Genomic DNA, 24518 nt, shown 5'->3' on the forward strand with positions numbered 1-24518 from the left:
AGTCCATCCACTGGCCACCCAACTCCTGCGGTCGAGGATCGCTCATCACAGCGGATGCGAAAGGTTCAAGAGTCCCGGACTGCGCTTGCCGCCCATCGACTGCCATATCCATCGTGTGCAGCTCAAATAGCAGCGAGGCCGCTGTAACGAAACCAAAGCGTCAAGTTTATTGCTGTTAAAGTTGTAAATGCAGATTATTGGGCCGGCCAGCCATTATCGCCGGTCGAAGCTGTCCGGATGACCTATTTTTCATGATCACAAGGGCAGGAAAACACATAGATACTGACGAGATATCAATCGGCTTGCCAAGGAGGGTTTGGCTGAATGCAAACAAGCCGCAGCGACAGAGCAGATTCGCCTCCTCAGGCGACGGCAGCCCACACAACCGTTGCAGAGGCACGCAGAGGATCATCGAATACCAGGAACGGCCACTCGGCGTCGACCAGTTCCTTGACAGCCATCATGGCAGGCAGGCTTGCCTTTGTTGTTGTGGCCACGATGAGGGTCGGGCGGATGGGGTCGGTCCAGGCCCCGAACAGTTGACGAATGCACTTTACCGTCGTCGCGTCGGCAAATCCATCCGGCGCCAGATTCATGAAGATCAGCTCCAGAGGCAAAACAAGGCGATCGAGCTGTTCGCAAGCTGGTGGATGTGGATCGGGAATGAGTTGGGACAGATGGGCGAGACAAAGGGAGAAGCAGAAGCAGAAGCAGAAGCAGAAGCAGAAGCAGAAGCAGAAGCAGAAGCAGAGGCGGAATTGTGGCCTCAAGGAATACTGGGCTGCCTTATCACAACCCCCGACACATGCGTGATCTCATAGGGTTGGATCCAGGTGCGATCGATCTGTACCTTTGCCAAACCCAGAGAGGCCGTCCCACCGAATCGACGGCGATTCTAGCGACATCATGAATTCTCGCATATCATCAAGCCAGCTTGTTGGGTCCGGCTCGGGTTTGACCGACACCACATGGGTGTTATCCGAACCATTCAACGAGAGCTCATGGATAAGCCACGGAAGAATGGAGGTTCGATCTGCAGCATCAAAGTTGAGCTCCAGTACGTTGGGCAGAACATGTCCCTCGGAGCCGGGATTCGTTCTGATGAAAGACTTGATGACCTCAAGACTCATCGGATCGTAGGGTGTCTGAGAACATGGCGTGAAGCCTACCATGTGGTGCAGAAGCAAAGTGAGGATCGCACAGCGTTCGTTTCGCAGAGTCGGCGATATACAACGCGACATCGAAGACTGCATGACATAATGCGTGTAGAAGCAAAGACAGTGTAGTAGTGTGCCACGGACGATAGAGCGCTTGCGCTATGAATTCAAGGATGTCAACGACGGCGTCGGCATCAAGGGCCGACCACATACCTTCCACTTCGGCCTCCATGCATCGCGATTCGAGCAAATTGGCAAAGGACGAACCAACATTGATCGGAGAAACATAGGACGGAAACAGACTGGCATAGTTGTCTGGATCGATTTCAGAGTAGTCCAGGGCGTTGGCATATCGCTGTGCGTTCTGAAGCTGCGAAACCCAAAAGCGCAACGTCGGGTTGTCCGTGGCCCCATCAAAGTGATACTCAAACGGTATGAAAGAGACTGGTTTGGCGACATCCTGCTTGGGAAGCATGGGTGGGTCGGCAAGATTGGCGGGGCCGGCCTGCGTCTTGCCTCTGAGGCCAAACCATGAGCGGGGCGAATGGACGTTCGACAGAGCAAACAGCAGATAGACGAGCATGATCAGGACCAATAGGTAGAAGCAGTAGGCCTTGACGACGGGCACCCAGAGAGCTATCCGTTTTCTGATAAAGATGTAACCAAAGAAGGTTGCGACGTAGATTCGGGGCGACAGAGCGGGCATGGTTTGACGACGTTGATCGGCAATAGAGCAGGACGAAGAGGCACAGCGAAGCTGCTGGAGCAGTCGGCCGACCCGAAAGGATCGTTATGCTCTGATGACTGATGCAGCGAGTGCGGAGGAGGGGATGCCAGCGTGCAGATAGCGACTGGTTCGACAGGGGATGCCGGGCCGCCTGTTGCAGACTCGCAAAGAGCTTGTTGTGGTGGATGCCGGGTCTGTTTTGGCTGATGCAGAGGCTGACGAAGGACGTCCGGGTTGATGGTGACTCGGCGTGGTGTTGCGGCAGAAGTCGGTGCGGCTGCAGGGGCCGCCGAGAGAGCTGCAGCTGGCGCTGGGCGGGGTGGATGCGTCGATCAAGTTCAACAATGCACCAACAAAGGTGTCGCTGGCAAAGGCAGATGATCGGGCCAGCGCGGGTGGATGAAGCGGACGGCTGGGGGCGCGAAAGAAGCAGCAGTCTCGGGCGGCGACGGCCTTGGCACTGCAGGCTATGCTTCTCTGATGGCTGTAGCTGGCGGTGGGGGCGATTTTCACAGTGGTATCAGCAGTGGTATCAGCAGTGGTATCAGCGGTGATGCTGGCAGTGGAGGTGGTATTGGCGGTGATGTTGGAATTGCCGAATGACACTGTCGATGGCCAATCAGATCGTCCCCCGACATGCGGCCAGAGGCTGGCTGGCCAGGATGCAAGCCCTCCCGGATGCGAGCCCTCCCGGATGTGGGTGCCAGTTCGCGCTGCGGCTGTCTGTGTCGCGCCGGCTGTGCTGCCGCGCTCGTGGCACACGGTCGCACGTGGTCGCACAGCCCTCCTTCACACACACAGCGCGACACTGTGCGCAGTCGCTCGTACAGGCTGCGCACAGTGGCTTGGCGCCTCCTCTGTGCGATCCAAGCGCGCACAGCACCCCAAATATAGGCGGTGGCCCTGGCCGGCGCGTCGCCTTGCGGAGCCGGCCAATTGGGAGTGCCGATTCGCAGAGCCGGTGGAGCCAAAGGCCGCCGATTGCAGCTTGGTCTGTCCCTCACGCCTCTTCCTGCCGTCTGACTCGATCTCCTCCCCTCCACTCCGGCTGCCATTGCCCTTTCCCGTCCCTTTGTAGCTTCGACGCTACCTCTGCCTCATGAACGACCTGGACGCTCTCCTGCAGGAGCTGGATGTCACCAAAGGCTCCACCCCTCCCCCTCCTCCCCTCTCGAGCAAGCCTCCCAGCTACAGAAAGCCTCCGCCTCCGGGCCAGGGCAAGTTTCGGCCGCCCCCGAATGCCGTCCGCCCTGCCGGCTATTCATCGCCAAAGCCCCCCAGCGGCTCTCTCCCTCCACAGCCGGGTCCTCCGTCAGGTCCTCCGTCGGGGCCGCCAAATGGTACCTGTCCCCAGCGTGGTCGTTGACGCCTCTGTTTGTTGTTTGGCCTGTCCTTTCATAGGTGCCCTGAGATCGGGGGCACCAGCCATTTGCGATTTTGCTCCTAACCATCCGTCCATTGCGCAATCCTGCATTCGACCCTCGAGACCGGCGGGCCCCTGATTTCCATATCCCTCAAACTCCGTCGCGGCCTCCGTTCAACGACAAGACTCCCTCTGCTGGATATGCCGCTCCAGTGCAACCCCAAGCAGGTACATCCCGTTGCCGTTCTTGAGCCAGACAGCTGCACATTCGCTGTTGTCAACAGTGTCCGTGGATCTGTGGACCGGATGGTGCTAATGTCCATGCTCCTCGTTCTCCGTGTGGTGTGTGTGGCTCCGGCCCCATTCCACCTGTCGATGGCATTGCGGCTGTTGCTGCTCAGGCCCTGCGGGCTTCCAGCCCCACCAGATGCCCTTTGGCCAGGCCGCAAACGACGATCCCCCTCCAAAGCGCACCCTCTCGATCGCCCCAAACAGTGTGCCCCTGGACCAGACCGAGCAGGACTATCCTCCTCCGCCTGTTCCCCCGTCTCTGAACAAGGCAAGTCTGCACAGCCCCGCCGATGCTAAACCTCACAGCCCACCGGCAGTCGCTCTGTCTGCTGCGGGTGTCCCATTCCTTCCAGCGGTGGTCTTCCTTGCAAATGTGTGCGCTGACGTACTTGCTCCTTTTGCTGCCGCATTGCGTCTCTTGTGCAGGGCCCCAGGTCGACCGAGACCAAGGGCTCCAGCAAGCAAGCCGAGTTTGAAAAGATTGTCGAGAGCAAGAAAAAGCTGTACGGCCAAGCGGGCAAGCCCGAGCCAACTGGCGCCTCTTCCGTCCCTCTGCCGGGTTCGGATGCCGGCTCCAGAGTCTATCAGAACCCGAACGTGTCGCAAAGCAGCCTCTCCCAGTCATCCATCTCCTCCAAGCCCATAGGCTCGGCCCAGCCAAGCGCGAACCAACCTCCTCTCCAACGCGCCAACAGCCTCTCGGGCCATCCACCCCTCGACCGAGTCAACAGCAACACCTCGCAGTCCTCGATGCAGAGTTCAGCCAAGCCCATTGGTGTCTATTCCGCAGCAAACCCCCCCGTTGATCCATATGCCAACAAGCCGCAGGGGTACGGATACAACGGTGCTTCTCAGTACGGAGCGCCTCTCGGTTCAACCCTGCCAGGACAGCAACAACCCCAGCAGCAGTACCAGCAATCCCAGCTGCCTCAACAGCCCTTCCAGCAACAGCAGCAACAGCCCTTCCAGCAACAGCAGCAGTACCAAGCGTACCCGTCCACCTCGCAACCCTACCAGCAGCCGCAGCAGACTTACTCGGCTCCCTACTCGTCTGCACCTCAGTTCGAGCAGCCTCAGCAGTTCCAGCAGCCCTATCTTCAGCAGGAGGAGCTGTCCTACGCTGGTTCTCAGCAGTTTGCCACTCCTTATCAACAGAGTGCCCAGAGTGCCCAAAATGCTCAGCAGCAGCAATATTATCAGCAGCAGCAACCCCCGTATGAACAGCAGCCCTACCAGCAACCTCAGCAGCAGTCCTACCAGCAGCCTCAGCAGGGACAATCTGCGAGCCAGCAAAACTATGGCTTTTTGCAAGAGCAGTTCTCGCTGCCTGTCCCGCAAGTGTCGCCACCGGCCGAGTACGGTGCCCCCACAGGATCGGCTCCGAATGGATACTCGGCAGCCCCTCCATCGGATTCGGCTCCAGCCCCTCCGGGTGGTGGCTTTTTGAGCCAACTCGCCCAGAACTACACCCTGAAGAATGAAGATGAAAACGATGAGGACGCGTTCGACCAGGGTGCCGTCTCGGGCCAGCAGTTTGGCAACCAGCAGCCCCAGTTTCAGCAACAGCAGCCCCAGTATCAGCAAAACGGAGGCTTCACCCCTTCCGTCCGCGAATTGACCCCGACGCAGGCACCCGCCAAGCCCAACAACGCTGGACGCAAGAGCATCGCCAACTTTTTCGGACTCAAGAAAAAGTCCTCCAAGTCGCAGCTGAGTGCAAACGAGCCGGCGTCCACCATTTTGCCGGCCCAGTCCTCGATTCCCAATGCCCGTGTGTCGCAGTACCCCGGCAGTGCCCCAATGACGCCTGGCGGCCTGCCGCCCAACATCAAGCCCCGAGGCACTTCTGTTGCTGGCGTCGCTCGCATCAAGCAACAGCGTGAAGCCTACGACAGTATGGTGGCCCAGAGCCGACAGGGCAACGAGAGCTTTGTCAACCCCGAGCGGCCTGGCAGAGATCCGCTTCTGCCGCCTCCTCCTGCGCCCCCAGGGCTCTCTGCTGCTGCCCAGCGGGCCTCGGGCTACTCGCCCTCGCTCAGCACTTTTGGTGCCCCCATGGAGTCGGCCGCGACCGATCAGCTCGTCCGGGAAAAGCAAGAGGCCCTGATTCGTGAAAAGGAACGCAAGCTCAAGGAGCAGGCTGCCACCGAGCGCATGCAACGCGAGCAACTGCTCTCGTCTCCGAGCGTGCAGTTGGGCCAGCCCTCGTCGGCACCAAGCGAGCCCGTCGATCCCAAGATCCGGGAGCATCAGGAGTGGGAGCGACAAGAGCTCGAGCGGCAGCGCCAGGAGCGGGAGCAACGCGAGCTGACTGGGGCCGTGCGCTCGGGCTCTCAGTCGAGCTACCAGCAGCCGAACTACCAGCAGTCGAGCTACCAGCCGTCTTCGTTCTCGAGCCAGTCGCTCCAGCTGCCGGACGTCCCCACCGTCTCGTTCAACATTGGCGAATTCGGCCTGCCCAGCGAGTCTCCCATTCCAATGGAGCCTGCACCGATCTGTATCGCCTGCCATCAGCCCATCAACGACGACATGGTCAAGATTGACGATCGCGCGTGGCACCCGGAGCACTTCCAGTGTGACACCTGCCGCAAGTGCCTTGCCGGCCTGGGATATGCTGAGGACGAGGTCCATGGCTTTGTGTGCGAAGACTGCTTCAACAACCTTCCCCAGGAGCAAGACGCCGTCGTTCACGAAGATCAGGTCGCTACCGACAACGCCGACATGCCCGTCTGCGACTTCTGCCACAGCATCATCGACGACGTGAGTACACGGCCGAGATTGTGTCCAAGCTACGGGCTTGCGCTTTGTTGGATGTGTTGGCTTGAACAGCGCCCACGGTCGTGAATAGCCTCTTTGGGCTCGCACATGCCGCTAACTTGTCGCTTCCCGCTGTGGATACCAGCAATGCGTTACTGCTTTGGGCAAGACGTGGCATCCCGAGCATTTCCTGTGCGCTCACTGCAAGCAGCCGTTTGAGCCCGGAGCCGGATTCCTCGAGCACGAGGGCTACGCCTACTGCGAGAAGGATTACCACAATCTCTTCTCGATGAAATGTGGTCGCTGCCAGTCCGTCATCGACGGCGACTATGTGACAGCGTTTGACCGCGACTGGCACACCGAGTGCTTTGGCTGTGCGGTAAGTGACGGGGCCCGGCTGCTGTCCGCCCAGGGCGTGCAAGTGCCTCGCCATGGCCCGACAGAGGTGCTGCTCTGGATGGAGGTACTGCATCGTGTGCTGCTGCTGCTGCTGCTGCTGCTGGTCTGACGATATCGCCAAATGCCATCCAGGTTTGCGGCATCAACTTCCCTGACGGCGTGTTCTTTGAGTATGAAGGCCAGCCCTACTGTGAGGAGCACTATCCGCACCCCGGTCAGGGTACACTGCGGTCCCTGAACGCTGCTGCGGACGAGCCCCGGTGCGGTGCCTGCCAAGGTGTCCTCAACGGCGACTGCATCGAGAGCTCGGGCATCCAGTACCACATCGAGTGCTTTGGATGCTCGAATTGCGGCAAGCGTGTCGGCGACGACCCCAACGGCGACGACGTCTTCCGCGAGGTGGACGACCGGATCTACTGCGAGGAGTGCTGCGAGCAGATTTACGGCAGCATCCAGGCCGAGTCGTTCTTGTAACCCCAAGGGCCGTGGCCCGCCCGGCCCTGTTTGCCTTCCTTCTGTGTCGAGCACATTCGTGTCTACTGTCGCTGCCTCGCTACTCTTCATGTGCTTCCTTTCCAAACTCCATGCTTTGGTTTCTGAAACTGCTCTGTGGGCAAAAACAGTCGCCTTGCGCCCACCACCCACTGCATTGCGCTTGCTCCCCTCCCTCCCACTCTCTGTCTCGTGAAAGAAGGGCTGGATTCTCTCCTCATTGATGTTTGAGCTCCCCACAGCCCTTCCTTTCGATCTATGACCTCGCGTTATCGCTCCATTCCTTGCGGCACGCCGGGCCCTCACCCTTGGGCGACCGACCGACCAGCCCCACAGCCTGGGTGCGGCTGTTGGTCGGCGACTCTGGGTGTGGGGGCCTCCGTGCCCCCCGTGAGCAAGCAAGATCATCGACCTCTTATCGTGACATCCCCGATCACCTTTCTGGATCCCAAATACACACGTTGTTGTGCGCAAGCCGATCGTTGCCCATCGAGGCCGCAGTCGCGCACGGCTACGAGACTCCTATCTTGCCAGAGTCCCGCCAAACCCGAGACCGCATCCGTGTCCAGTCCGCCCAGTCGGCCGCTGTCTGCCGCTGCCGGTTCACTCGCTCGCTGTCTGCCTGGCTTCCAGAGGAGGAGCAATGACTTCCTCTCTGGGCGACGCAAACTCCGACCTCTCGCCTCGGTGCGTTCTCGCTCGCCGAGCTGCGCCCCTCGGCCTCGCCTGCGGCCTCGTTCGGCCTCAATCTTGGCTCGCTGTCGCACTCTGTTCCTGTCCTGCCTTTGCTCTTCTTCCCCTCCCCTCGTCCCCAACAAGGCCCACGTATAAATATAGGACTCGCTGGTTCCGCTGATAGCGCCCTGCTTCTCTCCCTCCTGTGTCTGTCTGTCTGTCTGTCTGTCTGACTCTCTGACTCCCTGTCTGTCTGTCGGTCTGTCCGTTGCCCAACGCCATGTCGTTTGCCCTCACTGCTCATGCTTGCTCTTCCATCCCCGCGCATGCCCTCGGCAGCCCCTCCCGTTCGGCCAAGCGCAAGACTTTCGATGATCACTCGGAGGGTGTGGTGAGTTTGTGACGGCTGCTATGGTATCAATGCTGATGCTGGGTCGATCCGGCTGCTGCCTGTTCAGCTTCGGTCCCTCTGGATCCGGGCACTCAGTCTTATAATGCGGGACCGAAGGGCGCAACGTCGAGGCCAAATCCAAGACATGCCGGCGCCTGGCCACAACATTCGGCTTCTTTCATGTGCTTGTGCACTCGGGTCCTGTCGTGCCTGTCAACTGGCTTCTGGCACCGTCTTGCCTCTTTCCTGCCCTTGGTTTCGAAGACCAGGGACCATCGCTTCGGGCGACGAATATCGACGCTGTCGCTGCTGCCCTCCCCCCCCCTCGACTGCCTCGTCTAATGCGACCTTTCCCGTTTCCTCAGAAACGATTCCAGAGCGAGCGATGTGGAATCCAGTTCACGCGAGCCATCGCTGCTCCGTCGTCGGCCTTTGCCCATGTACCTCCGGCGCACTCATCCACCCAGCCCGACGACGTCGATATGCACTGTGTCTCTACCGGTGATGCAGGCAGCTATGATATGCCAGTCGGCTTTGGCCAGACGGTGGCTCCATGGGGCGCAAGTCAATACAGCATGGTGAGCAGTCGGTCCTTCCTCCCCCCTTGCCTTCGTTTTTGGGCTCAGTACTCCTGGAACCAGCTGGCTAACCCCCCGTCTCTCATTCCTCATCTAAAACCGATGCCGATGCTCCCGATGCCCTTGTCTTTGCCAATGCAGCCTTTTGTGGCCGTATCCCCGCCTGGACAGGTGGTGAGGGCTGCCCGCTGCGAAAAGTGTCTGCAGGGCATGGGCGGTCACTTCAGTCACAGCCGGTGAACACCCACCCATCCGTCCATTCATCCCCATCCATGACATTCCGTCCCATTGCAGCCCATTCCATGACATTCCGTCCCATTCCATCCCCATCCAGACCCGTTTCGTGCCATCCAAGTGTGAGCCGCAAATCCTAGCCTTTGCACACTTGGATCAAACACCATCAGCTCCGTTTCACTACGATCTGCACCCCACTTCTCCCGCTTCTCCCGCTTCTCCCGATCTTCCCATCTTTCCTGCTTCCGCTCCTTCCACTCTCGATTCCATTCCATTCCATTCAATTCCGCCGTTTTCCCCTTTCCTCGCGTCGAATGGTTGTCACCACTATCTTACTGCCTCCTGGCCCACCTTCGAGATCACACTCGGAGCTTTCTCCCATCATCGTTATACCGCTGCTCTTTCCCTTTTTCCTGCTTGTTTCTGCTTGTTGCCCGATTACTTGTTTTTTGTTCACTCTCTCGTGCGAAGACCACCAAGCATGGGATCCGCCGATGGCAATAGCAGCAACGGCCAAGTCCATGATGCTGCCGCAGAATAGTGTCGCGACGGCCACTTGCTTGGTACTCCTCCCCGTAATAGATCATCCGTTCTGCATGCCATCTCGGCCACGCCCGCTCCTGATTTGATCCGTCTGTTGCTGCCGAACACGTGTCTTGGTCTTGACACAATCAGCCAGCTCTGATGCCTGTCTGGACGCTGTCCGCTCTTGCCGGCCACTGCCCCAAGATTTCTCCTTCGCTCCCATCCCGTCCCTCTATCCCATCCCTCCCTCCCGATTCCGCTGCTTGTTTCGCCCATTCGTCATGTCCAGCTACCCCTCCGGACCAGGCTATCTTCCCTGGCAGACCAACCCCGAGCTGGCCGACTGTGTCTTTGTGGTCGATTCGCAAATCTATATGCTGCATAGGTGAGCCAAACAGAACTGGTTGTTTCTAGGGGGGGGGGAGGTGCCAGCGAGGTAAGGATGTGGCAAGGGCCTCTAGACAAGCGAGAGATCGAGTCTCAAGCCAAGATAATTCCTCGGACGGACAAGCCTTGGGTTGGCACCGGCCCTCGGCTCACCTCACTCGCCCACTCACTCACTCGCTTGGCTGGCCCTAGCTCCGTCTTGACCACCAAGAGCAAGTATTTCCAGACTCAATTCGGCCAGGCGCCGCCTTCGGTGCAGCGGCCGTACCAGCAGCATCTGCCCAGCACCATCTCCGCGCCATCATTCGAAACCCTGCTCAAGTACCTGTATGAAAACAAGTTTGATCCTCCGGAGCCAGCGGATGGGGCGCTGAGTCAAGGTGATCGGCCAGATCAGCATCTCTATCAACATTCGTATCAACACCAACAGCCGCTGCAGTCACCGCCGTCACAACTGCCACCACCGTCACAGTATCAACAGCCGCAACAACAGCAACAAGCCAAGCCGCTGCTCTATAGCGTCAGTGTCCCAAAGGTGTCGCACACCCCGATAGCGCTGCTCGTGGAGCTGTATGGCCTCGCGGCCGAGTATCAGATCGAGGACCTCCGACTCACCGTCGCCAAGGCCATCGTCGCTCGCCTCAATGTGGACACTGTCCGAGAGATGCTCGTCAAGGCCCAGTCGCTCGGTATCCAGCTGCTCTTGGACATGGCAGAGTCGTTTGCTCGCCGCAACGGCATGGTCCTTGTGGCTGGGCCGGACGACATGGTCACCGATTCCAATGGCGATGACCAAAGCACTTTGGCCGCTGTCGCTGCTTCGGGACCGGGTCGGCCCAGAGTAGCGGCTCCAGCCCCCATTCTGGAACGCCGGACGATCCGGCCGCTCAAGAAGGTTGCTCGGCCTCGGCTGGAGGAGCCGTCATCAGATAGGACGGGATAGGATCGAATCGGATGAGATTGGATCGGGTGAGAGATGGGATCGGATAGGATCGCGCCGGGTGTTCTCAAAGCCGGTGTTTGGATGCGATAGGGCGTGGAATCGGGATGGTGTGAAAGCAGTGTTGGCAGCAGGTGGTGCACCATCCCGGACTGCTGAGCACGGATCGGCGGTGCGTCACTTCTCCAGCGCCCTCCCGCTTCGGCAATCAGGTGTACGGATGGAGCATTGGTGTTGCTGGGAAGCAGGATGTGTGCCTTTTTTCGATGGTTGTATTGCGCATGCGAAACAAATGTACAGCAAGCAGCCAGATGCAGACAGTCTTGAAAACATACGCCCCCAAATGGTGGATTGTACAGCAGAGACGGGGAGGAGATGGGATTTGCTCGACTGCCCTTGCCACCGCGCACTGGTGGCAGAAACAAAGGTGAGGGGCACAGACATGCGAGGAAATAGCCATGCGACGAAGGTGATGGAAGGGAGGAGGAGGAGGGGGGGGAGATAGGAGTGAAATAGGAGGCAGAAGCAGGGAGAGATTAGTCCGCCCTCTTCGGCACTGTGGATGCTTCCCCGGTAGTGTACTATCTGGCAATTTTGATTCTGCTTTGCGGGCTACATACAGAGGGGTGTGGGAAGGGAAATGGCGAAACAAGCAGTCTGATGGAGAGAGTGACAACGTGGGCGAGTCTTGCGGAGGGATGTTGGGAGAGCATGGTTGGTCATGGTATGCTAGTGGTGATGGCGATTACTCATCGTCGGCATTTTCGTCGTCATCCTCTTCGTATTGGCCGCCGCGAGCCTGGAGACAATATGGGGGGGGGAGACGGCGTGGTGAGACGACGGCCGATGCTAATCACGCGGAGGTATCGGGATGCAGAACACAGGAAACCACGCGGAGGACAGATGCATATCCCATCTCAACAGCGATGACATTACCTTGTATTCCTTGACCTCCTTTTCCCATCGCAGTCTGTCCTTGATGGCCTTGTCGTTCCAGGGCTGCTTCTCAGCATCGGACATGTTCTTCCATCGCTCGCCAAGGATCTTGCCGAGTTGGCCTGGGCACGAGAGGGAATGAGCGCGTAAGCGACAGCTAACAGATGACAGAGACCGATGATGATGGCCACGGGTGGTGGAGACAGATGATCGGGCGGTTGCGCTGTTGCGGGTGAGTCACTTACCAAAGGTGGCTGTCGGGTTCTCTGCCTTGATTTGAGGACGGGTGGCCGTTCCAAAGAACATGTAGCCAGAGAGGGGCCGCTTGGGAGCGTTGGGGTCCTTCTTGGCACGCTTACCGGCCTTCTGGGTTCGCTTGGTGCTCTGCAGGGTCTTGTCCTTGGGCATTTCTAAGGAGTGGGAAGGAGGATTGGGCCCGAGAGATATGGACGAGACAGGTCAGAAGAATAAAGCAGCATGAAGGGCCAGGTCAGCGCAGCCGAAGGCGAGAAGCAGAGGCGGTGTGGCTCTGAGATCTAACGGGCCTCGCAAGCGGAGCGGCAGGCAGCTGGGCACCCACACGGCAGCATGATTCGGGGCGATGCCACGACTCAGTGGCCATGAGGGGAGGCAGTTTTCATGGAGAGGGGCTTTGGTGGGATGATATAGGGAGGTCGGACGAACGGAGGGCAGGAAAAAAAAAATAGGGTCGAGGAGATCTCTGTCCGTGGAGGGGCTCGGGGACACGGGGGGATAGGCCAAAAGAACGGTTTGGGGGGCTGGAGGGAGCCTGGGAACGGCGCTGTCCAAGGTTGCAGGCAGCCAACGCGTGAAGGCCAGCACCAGAGGACGCTGAGAGGCCGGGAGTGGGAAAGTATGTATACGACAGACCGGGGGGTTGAGCGGCAGCAAGCGCAGACACGATGGAAGAATGGGGCAAGGCAGCGGCAGTAGATCGGCGGCGGGAGTGGGATAGCAGCTGGAGGGGAGTGAGTGTGGCCGGGCAAGTCGCATACCTGAGAGTATCAACGCAGTGGGAGCGCAGTGTGTGGAGGGATTGGGGGGGCGGCTGCAGTGGGAAGGCCGAGAGGAGCCAGCTATAGTCGGGATATGCTGGGAAGAAACGAGCGAGCCCATATTGAGAGCCTTGGGGTCTTTTGAAGGCGGCGGGAGAGGCGACGGCGATTGGGCGGTGCGCGGGTAATACAGAGGCCGTGGCTTAGCGGCGGCAGTATAAAAGCACGGGCCAAGCCCCGCGACGAGGGCGATCGGGCGGAGCGATTGGGGAGCGAGAGAGGGGAGCGAGAGAGGGGAGCGAGAGAGGGGAGCGAGAGAGGGGAGCGAGGGACTGGATGGTGGAGCACAGAGAGAGAGAGAGAGAGAGAGAGAGAGAGAGAGAGAGAGAGAGAGAGAGAGAGAGAGAGAGAGAGACCACACCCACAGATCAAACCACACACACACACGCAGCACACACGCAGCACACACACACGCAGCACACACACACGCAGCACACACACACGCAGCAGACTGGCGCCTATTGGCCCCCGCGCTCTGCAAATCAAATCGCGGCCGTCGCCGCCGCTGGCCCAACCAAACTCTTCCCTCTTCGCCTTCGAATCCAACCCCTGCCCATCTCCGGCCACCCGCCTGTCGCCTGGTTCCATGTGAGTGTCTGTCCTCCCGTCGCCCACCCGTGTGCCTCCCACCTACCGCCGCCTATGGCTATGCTGGCTGCTAGGCTGGCTGCTAGGCTGGCTGCTAGGCTGCTACTACTCTGCTCTGCTGCTGCTCGCTGCTCTGCTCGCGCTTGCCCTCTGGCCCTATCTCGCCGCATCGCTCGGCTGCACTGATCGCCTCTATTCTCGCTGTGCACCACCACCACCATCACCACCACCACCATCACCATGCCAGTCCCGGTCTCGCATCCACACTTGCATTCGCATCCCGGCCTTGCTGCGTCCGTCTCGTATCTCTGTCCAGCCGCGACGCTCGGCTGCCGTTCTGGCCTTCTCTCGCTCGCTTGCTCACCCTCACTCTCTCTCTTTTTGGCTTGCCAATCGGCCCTTTCCCGCCCAGCCGCTCTGATCCGACTACCCTCACCAACGAGCCTCGTCCTGCACCATGGAGAACTCTGTCCACGGCCCCAGCCCTCAGCAGCCCAATCCTCCGGAATACTCGTCGCTCTACGGCGCCCGCCCTCCGCATTTCAACCCGCTTCCATCGGTACGTTGCCTCGACTGCATACACCAAACCATTCTTTCCCAGTTCTATCCTACTTCACACGGTCACGAATCGCATCCCACCATCGCTGGTCCCGGAGCGTGCCTGGCTCACTGATGTCGAGAATACCGCCGCCCGGTGTGCCTCATCATCAGCAGCCAGCAGCCAGCATCACCGGCATTGCTCGTGCTCCTCCTCTGTCTCCACATGTCTCGCGGCGACCATGTATCGCCATGTGCTGCCACAGATATGCTGCCGAGTTTGCCCTCTCTGACCCTCTCGCCTTCATCATCAACTGGTTTGTCTCCAACCCTAACCACCGACTCGACCTCGACGCATTGCTGCAATTCTCTTGCCATCCCGACCATACATCAATCCCGTTCCATATTCACCAACAGCCTGTTGCGCCCCCTCCCTCCATCCAGCCAGATGCGTCTGGTGCCGGTGAAGAGCCTCTCTACGTCAATGCCAAGCAATACCATCGCATTCTGAAACGGCGAGAGGCCCGCGCCAAACTCGAGGCTGCCAACAAACCATTCAAGAAGGAAAAGGTAAGGCACGGCCATGGCTCAGCTCTCCCTCTGTCTGCGACTGCCGGCCTGCGATAGCCAGCCTGCCCAAACTGATGGCTGCATTCCGCCTCCGCATCTTCCTCGAGCAGCAAGGTTATATCCACGAGTCTCGACACAAACATGCCATGCGAAGAAAGCGCGGGCCCGGCGGCCGTTTCCTGAGCCAAAAGGAGCTTGCCGAGCTCGATGCCCAGGAACAAGAGCCCTCCGCTGTCGGCACGGGCGCTGTCGAATCCACCACATCGTCGTCAACCTCGGCGTCGTCCGCCGATATGACAGTGAGTACAGCCCGGATTGCTTCCGCAGTCGGCACTGCTGAAATAGCGGCGCGATGTCCATTGCTTGGCAACATCTCTGCTCATAAACATACATTTTAATCTCTCGCCACTCTCGCAGTTTCAGATGCATGCCCAGCAATCGCAAAAGACTCAGCAGCAGCAGCAGCAGCAGCTGCAATCCCTCCAGATCCATTATGCTCTGCAGCAACAGCAACAGCAGCAGAAAATGCAAATGCAGATCCAGCAGCTGAACTCGGGCGTCCCTGGCAGCTCCAACGTGCAGCAGCCCCTCAATCCAAACAACTCGCAGTACCCGAACCAGCAACAGATTATGATGCAGTTTCAGAAAGCACGCCCTGTCATGCAGCATGGGCAGCCCCAGCCGGACAGCGGTTCGAGCTACCCGCCCAAAGCGTCTCAGCCCTCGTCGCTGCCACAACAGCCGTCGCAGCCGTCGCAGCAGCCACCCGCGCACCTTATGCAACCCGCCCCTCACTCATAGTTCTTGAGGCTGCGTCTGGGTTCGGGCCTGGTATGGCCAATACTTTTTCTCGTTGCTCGCCCTCCTTTTTTTTCATTCCCTTTCGCTCCTCCATCTCCTAATCGTTGCCATCTCTCGGCCCTGGCTCGCAACCCGACCCCTCCAACATTCATCCTATTTGCAGCTCATCGACTCTGTTGAGCGTACCCGTGCATGCATTGCTGCCATGGAGTCACTGGACAGATACTTCTTCTGGCCACTGCAGCCCACGTTGCAGCTCCCGCACAACATATCCTCGGCCCCCCTCTCTATCAAGCGTACAATCCTCCGCCAGCGCCATCGGCAGAGCGCGAGATGCCTCGTTATGCATCAGTACCTCCACGTTCTTTCCACATCCTGTCTTGTACTTTGCACGGAAAACTGGAGTTTTGACATTTGGATTGAGTTTGTATTCCAACCACAGTATTCACAAATGAAGCGGGCGTTCCTTTTTTTTTTGGATGGAAATACACATACGTCCATCATTCACAATGGCCATGCACCTGTTTGCAGCGTGTCCGACTCAGCACCGGCTGCTGTGCAAGCGATTGAAGAGAAAGGGCTCGTATGCAGAGGAGGATGTGCGAATCTAAGGGATGCAGCAGCAGGTGTCCCCGGACCAGCTTCCGCCAGCTCCCGCCTGCAACTGTCAATTCACTCCATTGTCGACTGCCATACGATCCTTGTGATGGCCTGCAGTGCTCGGTCCATTCAGGCGCTCTCGAGCCCAGCCAACAAAGATGTAGCTCGTTCGGAATGCGCCATTGCCAGCATGCTGCGGCCGCAGGACTGCCTTCTGAGCCATGGGCATTGTGGGAGTCCGTTGTTCGGCCTCCCCAGCACCTATCACGCAGAATTCTGCAGAGACCCAGGACGCGTGCGCATATTATTGCCTTCAAGAATGCCCTCGCCTGCAGGACAGGCCGGCGCCGATGTGATTGGTTGAGCAGGGGCGGGGGGAGGCTGGGACTCGCAATCGCTGATCAGATCTCATTATGGGACTCAGTCGTCGCCCAGAGCCGTCGCAGGGTCGCGAGAGCTTCGTCCCCGGCGTTAAATACCAGATGCAGCCGCCCTCCCCTTCTCGGTACCATCGTCGCACCCATTCCCATCGTCAGGCCCGACATCCCAAGTCGTAATACTCTCTGAAGGCACTGCAGCGACTTTGCACAGATTACTATTCTTCCCTTCAACCCACCTGTGCTTGCCCCCAATGAAACCTGAAGTTGTCCTCTCCCTGTGCGCCTTGACGAGTAAGTACATGGTTTCTCCAGCTGCTGCCACTGAACGCCGCCTCCGAACGACATGCTTGGTACCCGCAGTTCCCGGCGTGATCATCCGTGGGAATGACTACCTTCCTCGCCTCGGTCCTGATGCCACTCCCGCCTTGCCAGCTCTGTCCACAGCTGCACCGATTCGTCGCGATGATCTTTCACTGCCTCAACAACAGATTCCCAGCACTGCACCAATCCACTCAAGCACACCACTGCCTGACAGCAGCTTTGAGTCCAGCGACGGTGCACTTGTTGGCGGCAATGGCGCTACCCTGGAAGAGCAGAGCCAACAAACAAGTGAACCTGTGCTGTCCGGGTTCTACGTCCAAAACTCGCGATCAAAGTACACTTCCCAAGGCCGGAAAAAGTATCTGCCTCAGGAAAAGCCCAAGATCCTGTCGCCCCAGGACCAGCGCCTGCCCACAGCCGAAGAGATTTCACAGTACCTCATCGATCTCCAGGGTCTCAATGAACACGACAACAACCCAATCTCGATACCAATACCGTCGTCCGATCACTTTTACCGCCCGCCTGCCACAGTTCTGCCGGACCCGGTGGTAGCCGAGTCGCATACACATCCGCAACTGCAGCCGCAGCCACCCATTCCCTTTGGCGGATTCCGCACGGCACTGCGGCCGTCGCACACTCGCAATATGTGGTGGGCTCAGCGGTCCCAGCAGTTGGGTGCTCTGCCCAATGCTGGTCCGTGGGGACGGCGCTTCCGCAACGAAATGTGAAACAGCAGGCGACTCCATCGGCGGCAGCAATCGTGCTCTTCTGCTCGAATGCGGGGTCAGCTTGGACAGTATTTGGCAAGAAACGGCTATCCACAGCTCCAAGATCTTGACTCGCTTGAGCGACCTTCCCTAGCTCCATTTTACAGGCAATCCAATAAAAAACGGGACACCCGGGTTTTTGACCATTCATCGAATATTTTGTTACCCAATGTTATCGCGCGCTGGCCATGACCATTCGCCACACATCCGACTTTCGCACCGCCGCATTGCGATGCTACGCCCTCATCCATAGCCTGCGTAAGGTCGCCTCCATATTCAGTGTATCCAAGAGCACCATCCATCGATGGCACCGAGGATGCAAGCTGGATGACCCATCCCGGGTCCCAGCTCGCAGATCCACTTTCTTCGAGCAGGCATGTCCAGTCATTCGCACCCTGATTGAACAGGACCCGTTCCAGACTGGTCCTGTGTTGCGGTGCAAGCTCGAGTCCATCCTCCAGAGGAAAGTTTCACTCTCGCTCTGCCACACTGCCATCCACCGAGCAGGTCTCTCACACAAGAGGGCAACACACCTCTACAAGTCCAAGCGACTGGATGAGCGAGTGGCACAGTTCAGGGACCAGGTCCGCTCCATCGACCCACGACGATTCGCTTTTGTCGATGAGACGGGGATCAGGAGATCCATTTTCCCTCTCTACGGATACTCACCGAAGGGTGCTCCGCTTCGCCAGCGCAATCACATGAAGCACAAGTCTGTCTCGGCTGCATTTGCCATCAACCACTCTGGTGTGCTGCATCGCATGTACATCCCCACATCATTCAAGACACACTCGATGGTCGAGTTCTTTGAGCGAGCGAGCTTCCCAGACGACTCTGTGATTGTGATGGACAATGTCAGCATGCACAAGACAATGGCTGTCCTGGACTGCATCGATCGCCGAGGATGGTCAGTGATCTTCACCCCACCTGCTTCACCCGACTTCAATCCCATCGAGAACTTCTTTGGGATTGTGAAGCACCAGTACAGGAAGGTGGTAGCGCTGAATGCGTCCGAGGGGCTCAGGGTCGGGATGGTCGCACTGTTCGCGTCTGCCGTTCGGAGGGTGCTTCCAGATGTCTTCCCACGGCTGATTGAGCGAGCGATGCGCTTCTGGGGTTGAGTTCCCTCCAATCAAGCCGCCATTTTCGCGTTCACATCCCTGGCTTGAACCTCTCGGCGATTTTTGAACAGGGTCACTTCCCCAACCAGCCCGCGCAGACGGGTTCCTGCTCTCGGGTATAAATGCCACACCTTCGTCCTGCTGCTTTCTTCCCTCATCTCGCCTTGATCGGATCATCGCGCCATTGTACGATAAAGAGAAGTCTCTGCTCTGACCAGTACCACTGGCAGGCATCCAGCATTCTCTGTCCCTATGCCTCCGAAGCGCAAGGGTGCCGGTGATGGCCAGCCTCGGCCACCCAGGCCCAAGAAAGCCAAGTCACAGTCGGAGCCTGTCTCTGGTTCGTATTCTGATCCCACGCATGCTTGGTCGTCTGTTGCTCCGTCGCTCACCACCACTGCTTCTGCAGATCCAATGGATGTCGATCCCACCGAGCCTGGTCCATCTACTTCCTCGAGTACCAGCAAGCGATGTCGCCAGTGCGATGGCACCGATCACGAACGTTGCAACACCAACAAGTGTCCCAAATACCGGCCCCTCAAGAGTTCTGTCGTCCCACTCGTGGATGGAAGGTCATCCGCCCCTCAGTTCAGCTGCTTCAAGCAGACGATGGATGGCTGTTGTCTCAATCCCGCTCTCCGCGACAAGATCCAGGCCACCGTCGAGGCCATGACCCAGATCCAGTTCGAGGCATCCAGGCTGCTCAACCTGCATATCCTCCGGTGCATCGAGCAGGATCTTCCCGTCCCTGTCATCTCCAAGTCCACCCCTGCTTTCGTTCGCCAATGCTTCAGGATCGTCCAGGCCGATGCCCTCTCCCCGACCAGGGACAATGAGAAATACAACGAGCATCTGGTCGCTTCCTTTCGCGACTACCAGACCACTCGGCACGCAGACCTGCCTCCGGCCCCTCGTCTGCCTGATGGTGCTCACAGTCAGCTTCTCACCCTGGCTGTCAATGCCTATGCCACCAACTGCACGACCCACCTCAACCTGGCCTACTGGAGACTCCTTCGTCGCTTCTGTGCTGCTGTCTTCCCAGCCAACAAGCATAAGCACGAAGCCATCGAGGCCTGTCTCGAGCTCTTCGAGAAACCAGGGCAGACTCCACCCAAGGCCGATCTCGAGTTCCTCTATCCAGACTTTGGCCACGTCCTGGACGAGTTTCGGTACAGCAACGACCAGGACCGCTTCCGGGCCCTCCATCGCCTCTCACACCATGTGAGAATCCTCGCCCGAGACAAGATGGTCGACAATGTCCACAAGTGGATCGACTGTGACATGCCCGCCCTCCGAGTCACCGAGCTGCAGCGCCAGGCCAAGCTGGACGAGCTCACTGCCAGAGGCATCCCCTCCGACGACAAGAGGTTCACCAACGCCAAGTCTGAGCTCGGCACCACCAAGTCCAAGATCAACAAGCTGGCATCCAGGATCAACTGGGCCCTCAAGCAGCTCGCCGTCGACACTCCTCCGGCCGTGTGCACGATAGTTCCTCTGTGCACTGCCACGGCCAAGTATGTCAAGATCGACACGGTCACTCTCTGGCAACTCCTTGACACCGATCATCGTCTTGGACTCACCTGGGACAAGCTCAAGGAAGAAGGTGAGGACGGTGTCAACAACCAGGATCGTCTCTGGCGCAGTTGCTTCAAGCTGCGTAGTTCCCTCTTCCAAGAGCGGGACGTGAACAAGAAGCTGTTCAACTACGAGATCAGCACCGATGGCATTGGATGCACCATCGGCCTCGTCAAGTTTGTGCGTCGGACCGATCGCACCGAGACCTCCGAGCCTCCTCCGACTGCCGAGCAGCGCATCCAGGCCCACATCGGCGACCCAGACCCCAACAGGACCACTTGGATTGGCATCGATCCTGGAGTCGGCTCCATCTTCACGACGGTCATCCAAGCACCGGGCCACCAAGACGAGGTGGTCTCGTTCTCCAATGGCCACTACCAGCACATGTGTGGCCATACGTCCAACACCAAGTGGCACAACACCATGAAGTATCGACTCAGCATCGAGACCTGGATGTCGACCACCCCCTCGCCCAAGGTGTCGTCCTCGGAGGCCTTCCTTGTCCATCTCACTCATGTCCTGCGACCGGAGCTGCGAGTGCAGCTCGATTTCCACCTTGGCAAGAAGGCTCGCCACCATCGCTTCACGGGCCACAAGAGGCGCCAAGTGGCCGTCGACAGGATGTGCAAGGCCGTCCTGAAGCACGCCCCGATACGGACCGATGTGGTGATCGCCTTTGGCAATGCGTCATGGCGACAGGGCAAGGGCTATGCATCCAGCCCTCGGAGGCAGCGGTTTGCTCAGTACTTTGAGCAATTCGAGCACCACCGACGCCGTCCCAATCACCATCATGGAAGCGTCAAGGTGGCCTCGACGAACAAGTTCAACACCTCGCAAGTGTGCTCCAAGTGCCTGGAGCCAGTTCGGTTGGAAGGACTCGATGCGCCCAGTGTTGCGAATTCCCACTTTGTCAGGAGCTGCAAGAATCCCAGCTGCCGGACAGTGTGGAATCGCGACGTCAACGCGGCGCGCAACATGATCACAGTATGCAGGTCGATTGTGGAGACCGGAGAGCGACCGGCGGTCTTCACTCGGAGGCTGCCAAAGTGATCTGTTTTATTTCTTGTGGCTTTGCTTGACGCAAGCACAGCACATACTACATGTTCATGGAAACGGCTATATTGTCCCGTTTTTTTCTGAATAAAGTGTACAGTGTCATACATTCCCACGCTCCATGTACAGTCGGTCCAGAAAGAAACGGGACAGTTCCTTCCTGGCTTCATAAGTGGATGAACTGCTCGAAATACTTGGCGAACCGGAGTCTCCGTGGGCTGGATGCAAACCCCTCCCCTTGCTTCCAGGAGGCATTCCCAAAGACAATCACCACTCCGGTCTCCTTGTACATACTTGCTTGGCCATGAATGCGATGAGTGGGTGGGTGTATTCAGGTCACAGAAAAAAACACAGTCCTGGCTCAAAAACAGGGAGTCCCATTTCGTTCTGGGAGCGCTGTAATGATCTACACACCGACTCTGTTGCTTGTCAATTCAGTTCTTTCGAGAAAAAGTTGAAATCTAGTACACTTATCTGTGTCACACGCCCGTGGGTGGGAGGAGACATTCGCTCATCATCGCTGCCGCTGTCGTCGATGGTAACCCGGGCTGCCCGGGACTCATCCTGCATCGCTATGCATCTCTGTGCAATCACTCTGATCATGGGTACGGCGCTTGATTCGTCTGGCCCGCTTTGCACGGCCCATGCCTTGTCCAAGCCAGATCGACTCTCCGCCAGAACCAACCCTCTTCCATTGCTTGATTCACGACTCGCCAGTCTCCAACCGACATTTCTGCTGTGCCCGCACCCAAGACCGAGATCGAGATCATTGCAGTTGCTTCCCTCCCACGCATTCTCACTCTCACTCCCACGCATTCTCACTCTCACCCCCACTCCCACGCTTGCTCCCTCCAAGTTGAGCAGGTTGCTCGTGTCAGTCCATCCATGAGTAGCGGCAGCGATCTGCTTTCGTTAGCGATTCGCGACCTCGAAGGTCTCGACGTGCAGTTTACCGGCTACGGCATGTCCCTCGGCCGTTTCCAGTTCACCCAGCACAACCACTGGATCGAAAAGCCCGTGTTCATTGACGAGTTCTCGTCGCGACTTTGCTTCCAGCTTCCAGTGAGTTGCCTGGCGGAAACCGATCATCCCCGGTCATCTCGTCGAGCTGGCTGTTGTTCTCCGGATGCCGCAGTAATGGCGGTGGGGCTGCAGACATTCTGACGCTACCTGCAGAATTCGCAGGGACGCTATGTCGACTTTGACGACGATTCAGATGTATCGGACATCCAGGTCAGTGTCCGTGGGTATCGTCGATGGATAGTGGTCGACACATTCTCGCCAGCCACAGCAGATCGCGATTCCATCAATCGACCAGACTGCCAAAGATGCCGTGAGCTTGGGCACAATGGTCATCAGTATGCGGAAGACCACATCTGCTCCACTCTATCACTCCTACGCCTGTTGACCTCGCTCTTATGACCCGACACAGGCATCGCGTGGCCAGATGCATTTCCATGATCTCGCGCTTGAGAAGAGTATCCTCCTGCATCGAGTCGCCGAGCGCCGTGCCCGCTCGCCGTCCTATCATTCGCCGCAGGACTTTCACCTCGGTAATGTCAACATATCGTGGCTGTTCCGGACCGAGGAAGAGGAGCGCGACCACCGCTCGGCTCGAGAGCTGGTGATGCACGAGTATCCCTACATACTTGGAGAGACGCCTCTCGAAAAGACCGTCCAGCACCGGGTCGAGGAGCTGGAGAGTCGCATCAGAGGCCATCCTCTGAAGGGAAGAGAGCACATCCATGGCCGACGTGCCCCAGACGGCCAGAAGCATCCCCGCGCATGCGTCCCTGCGAACGCACAGCCAGCCAAAGTCGCTGCCAGGGTAAGGACTCGCTCATTCAGTTTGCGGCAATGGATTGGCTGTTTGACTCACCGGCATGTACCTGTCCGTCGCCACCATCCACATCGCCCCGACGTTCCTCCGGTCAAGGTGCAGGGATCAGTGCCGTCCGCTGCTCTCCCACAACCCCAAGCGTCTATCCACAACCAAAACCCCATTTCAGTGCAGTGCGATTCTCCGGTTTCCAGTGCCCAGAAATACCGCATGGCTGCCCTCCGCAGTCGACTTGCGGGCGGAAGAAAGGCAAGCCACGACGCCAGTGGGGACAAAAGTGTGCTGCGCTATCCCGATGCCAACACTGCATGCTCCATCTCATCCATATTTCGTTTCATTCATCGTTCACACACACTCTCTCGCCCTGCTATAACCAAAAAAAAATAACAGAGGCTGGCAGAAGACTCTGGTGATTGCCAGGCGCTCTCTCGTGCGCTGGACGGTGTCGCAATGCGTGCAAGCGCAAGCGCAAGCCAACAGCAACCAGTCCGCCCATCGTACCGACGAGTTTCCGACGACACTGTTCAAGCAAAGCGAGCGATCAAGCGGACTACATCGACGCCACATGTACTCTCATCGATTTCGGCACAATCTCAAGGTCATTCCCTGCCGGACACACGTGTCGGAAACAGCACTCATCATGATCCGCGCAGCCCAGCGTCAAGTTCGATCCTTGCAAATGCGGAGGAAGATGAAGGTGCAAATGCGTATGCAAATGCGGATACAAAGGCTCGAGGTGATGGGTCGGGTCCAAAGTCCGGTGTGCAGTACATCCATTTGCTCAACGGTGTCGACAGCGAAGCCCAGTCCGAAGCCAGTCCAGCATCAGTATGCAAGAACCACAGACGAATGGTGTCGAGCATGACGGCGCTCCTGACAGGCAAGATGCGGGTCTTTTCTCGCTCCAGTTCCATCGGGTCTACACCGAGCCAGGACCACCACCGCTTGCCAGACCAATGTCATCGAGAGTCCATCCAGTCCGCTGCAGAGAAACTGCTGTGTCGGGTCAAGAAAGCGGCATGGAGCTCGCCCGACTCGATGTCGGCGCTGCCGATTTCGCTGTCGTCGTCGTCATTGCCACCGCCGCCGGGTGCCGGCAAATCTTCGCTCGAGAAGACTCGCATATACTTTGCAGCCCGGCAAAGCGCCGTCCGAGCCCAGGTGAACGACATGGCTGCAAGAACGCGCCAAAGTCTCAGAGCAACTCTGCAATACTCATGGGAACGGCTGCACGACGACCACGGAACCTCCGGTACAACCGAAACTCAGGCCGTGAAGGCTGTCCAGGAAGCTGTCCAGGAAGCTGTCCAGGAAGCTGTCCACGAGACCATCTGCGACCTGCGCCGTCTATGCATCTAGTGACCAGCACACGAATTGTAGGCTGTGCAGGACTGTCATGCGTGGGCCTAGAGAGGGGTCAGGCGGCGATCAGGGCGG

At 58.4% G+C, this 24518-nt stretch overlaps 8 protein-coding genes across 8 annotated transcripts; 6 read left to right on the top strand and 2 right to left on the bottom strand.

Annotated features, from left to right (window-relative positions):
- Positions 1-149: 149 nt before the first annotated feature.
- BJ171DRAFT_497690 (uncharacterized protein) lies at positions 150-2270 on the bottom strand. The gene is made up of 3 exons (XM_053110308.1): positions 1371-2270; positions 851-1165; positions 150-643 (listed from the first exon to the last, which is right to left on the bottom strand). The coding sequence occupies exons 1-3, from the start codon at positions 1861-1863 to the stop codon at positions 363-365; spliced, it is 1089 nt and encodes a 362-aa protein (XP_052968497.1). The 5' UTR covers positions 1864-2270; the 3' UTR covers positions 150-362.
- Positions 2271-2895: 625 nt separating this feature from the next.
- BJ171DRAFT_30113 (uncharacterized protein) lies at positions 2896-7306 on the top strand. Its single transcript, XM_053107002.1, has 6 exons — positions 2896-3224; positions 3371-3475; positions 3649-3806; positions 3965-6298; positions 6441-6674; positions 6827-7306. Exons 1-6 carry the CDS (start codon positions 2984-2986, stop codon positions 7166-7168), a joined length of 3414 nt encoding a protein of 1137 aa, XP_052968498.1. The 5' UTR covers positions 2896-2983; the 3' UTR covers positions 7169-7306.
- Positions 7307-8141: 835 nt separating this feature from the next.
- BJ171DRAFT_473422 (uncharacterized protein) lies at positions 8142-9070 on the top strand (the record flags this gene model as incomplete). The annotated part of the gene is made up of 3 exons (XM_053108701.1): positions 8142-8252; positions 8618-8830; positions 8972-9070. 3 exons carry the CDS (start codon positions 8142-8144, stop codon positions 9068-9070), a joined length of 423 nt encoding a protein of 140 aa, XP_052968499.1.
- Positions 9071-9671: 601 nt separating this feature from the next.
- On the top strand, positions 9672-11028 carry BJ171DRAFT_30143 (uncharacterized protein). The gene is made up of 2 exons (XM_053107007.1): positions 9672-9974; positions 10169-11028. The coding sequence occupies exons 1-2, from the start codon at positions 9871-9873 to the stop codon at positions 10917-10919; spliced, it is 855 nt and encodes a 284-aa protein (XP_052968500.1). The 5' UTR covers positions 9672-9870; the 3' UTR covers positions 10920-11028.
- Positions 11029-11661: 633 nt separating this feature from the next.
- Positions 11662-12260, bottom strand: BJ171DRAFT_579918 (Non-histone chromosomal protein 6; the record flags this gene model as incomplete). The annotated part of the gene is made up of 3 exons (XM_053113995.1): positions 11662-11715; positions 11853-11974; positions 12098-12260. 3 exons carry the CDS (start codon positions 12258-12260, stop codon positions 11662-11664), a joined length of 339 nt encoding a protein of 112 aa, XP_052968501.1.
- A 1606-nt stretch (positions 12261-13866) lies between these two features.
- BJ171DRAFT_30230 (CCAAT-binding transcription factor (CBF-B/NF-YA) subunit B-domain-containing protein) lies at positions 13867-15527 on the top strand. The gene is made up of 4 exons (XM_053107010.1): positions 13867-14075; positions 14471-14623; positions 14734-14922; positions 15041-15527. Exons 1-4 carry the CDS (start codon positions 13974-13976, stop codon positions 15422-15424), a joined length of 828 nt encoding a protein of 275 aa, XP_052968502.1. The 5' UTR covers positions 13867-13973; the 3' UTR covers positions 15425-15527.
- Positions 15528-16655: 1128 nt separating this feature from the next.
- On the top strand, positions 16656-17453 carry BJ171DRAFT_611450 (uncharacterized protein; the record flags this gene model as incomplete). The annotated part of the gene is made up of 2 exons (XM_053115277.1): positions 16656-16695; positions 16765-17453. The coding sequence occupies 2 exons, from the start codon at positions 16656-16658 to the stop codon at positions 17451-17453; spliced, it is 729 nt and encodes a 242-aa protein (XP_052968503.1).
- A 4673-nt stretch (positions 17454-22126) lies between these two features.
- BJ171DRAFT_566757 (uncharacterized protein) lies at positions 22127-24440 on the top strand (the record flags this gene model as incomplete). Its single annotated transcript, XM_053113434.1, has 7 exons — positions 22127-22303; positions 22418-22474; positions 22527-22574; positions 22674-23069; positions 23276-23358; positions 23472-23788; positions 23818-24440. 7 exons carry the CDS (start codon positions 22127-22129, stop codon positions 24438-24440), a joined length of 1701 nt encoding a protein of 566 aa, XP_052968504.1.
- Positions 24441-24518: the final 78 nt, after the last annotated feature.

This window comes from Polychytrium aggregatum (assembly GCF_025602895.1).
Source record: "Polychytrium aggregatum strain JEL109 chromosome Unknown BJ171scaffold_11, whole genome shotgun sequence".
Lineage (NCBI taxonomy): Eukaryota > Fungi > Chytridiomycota > Chytridiomycetes > Polychytriales > Polychytrium > Polychytrium aggregatum.

Bases quoted from the DNA above. Each gene is read 5' to 3' on its own strand.
- BJ171DRAFT_30230 (XM_053107010.1), top strand. From the start codon at position 13,974: ATGGAGAACTCTGTCCACGGCCCCAGCCCTCAGCAGCCCAATCCTCCG. The intron at 14,624-14,733 runs GTAAGGCACGGC...TTCCTCGAGCAG, and splicing joins AACCATTCAAGAAGGAAAAG to CAAGGTTATATCCACGAGTC. The intron at 14,923-15,040 runs GTGAGTACAGCC...CCACTCTCGCAG, and splicing joins CGTCGTCCGCCGATATGACA to TTTCAGATGCATGCCCAGCA.
- BJ171DRAFT_497690 (XM_053110308.1), bottom strand. From the start codon at position 1,863: ATGCCCGCTCTGTCGCCCCGAATCTACGTCGCAACCTTCTTTGGTTAC. The intron at 1,166-1,370 runs GTATGTGGTCGG...ACCACATGGTAG, and splicing joins CATGGAGGCCGAAGTGGAAG to GCTTCACGCCATGTTCTCAG. The intron at 644-850 runs GTACAGATCGAT...CACATCCACCAG, and splicing joins CCTCTCTGGGTTTGGCAAAG to CTTGCGAACAGCTCGATCGC.
- BJ171DRAFT_30143 (XM_053107007.1), top strand. From the start codon at position 9,871: ATGTCCAGCTACCCCTCCGGACCAGGCTATCTTCCCTGGCAGACCAAC. The intron at 9,975-10,168 runs GTGAGCCAAACA...GGCTGGCCCTAG, and splicing joins CAAATCTATATGCTGCATAG to CTCCGTCTTGACCACCAAGA.
- BJ171DRAFT_30113 (XM_053107002.1), top strand. From the start codon at position 2,984: ATGAACGACCTGGACGCTCTCCTGCAGGAGCTGGATGTCACCAAAGGC. The intron at 3,225-3,370 runs GTACCTGTCCCC...TCGACCCTCGAG, and splicing joins TCCGTCGGGGCCGCCAAATG to ACCGGCGGGCCCCTGATTTC. The intron at 6,675-6,826 runs GTAAGTGACGGG...AATGCCATCCAG, and splicing joins CCGAGTGCTTTGGCTGTGCG to GTTTGCGGCATCAACTTCCC.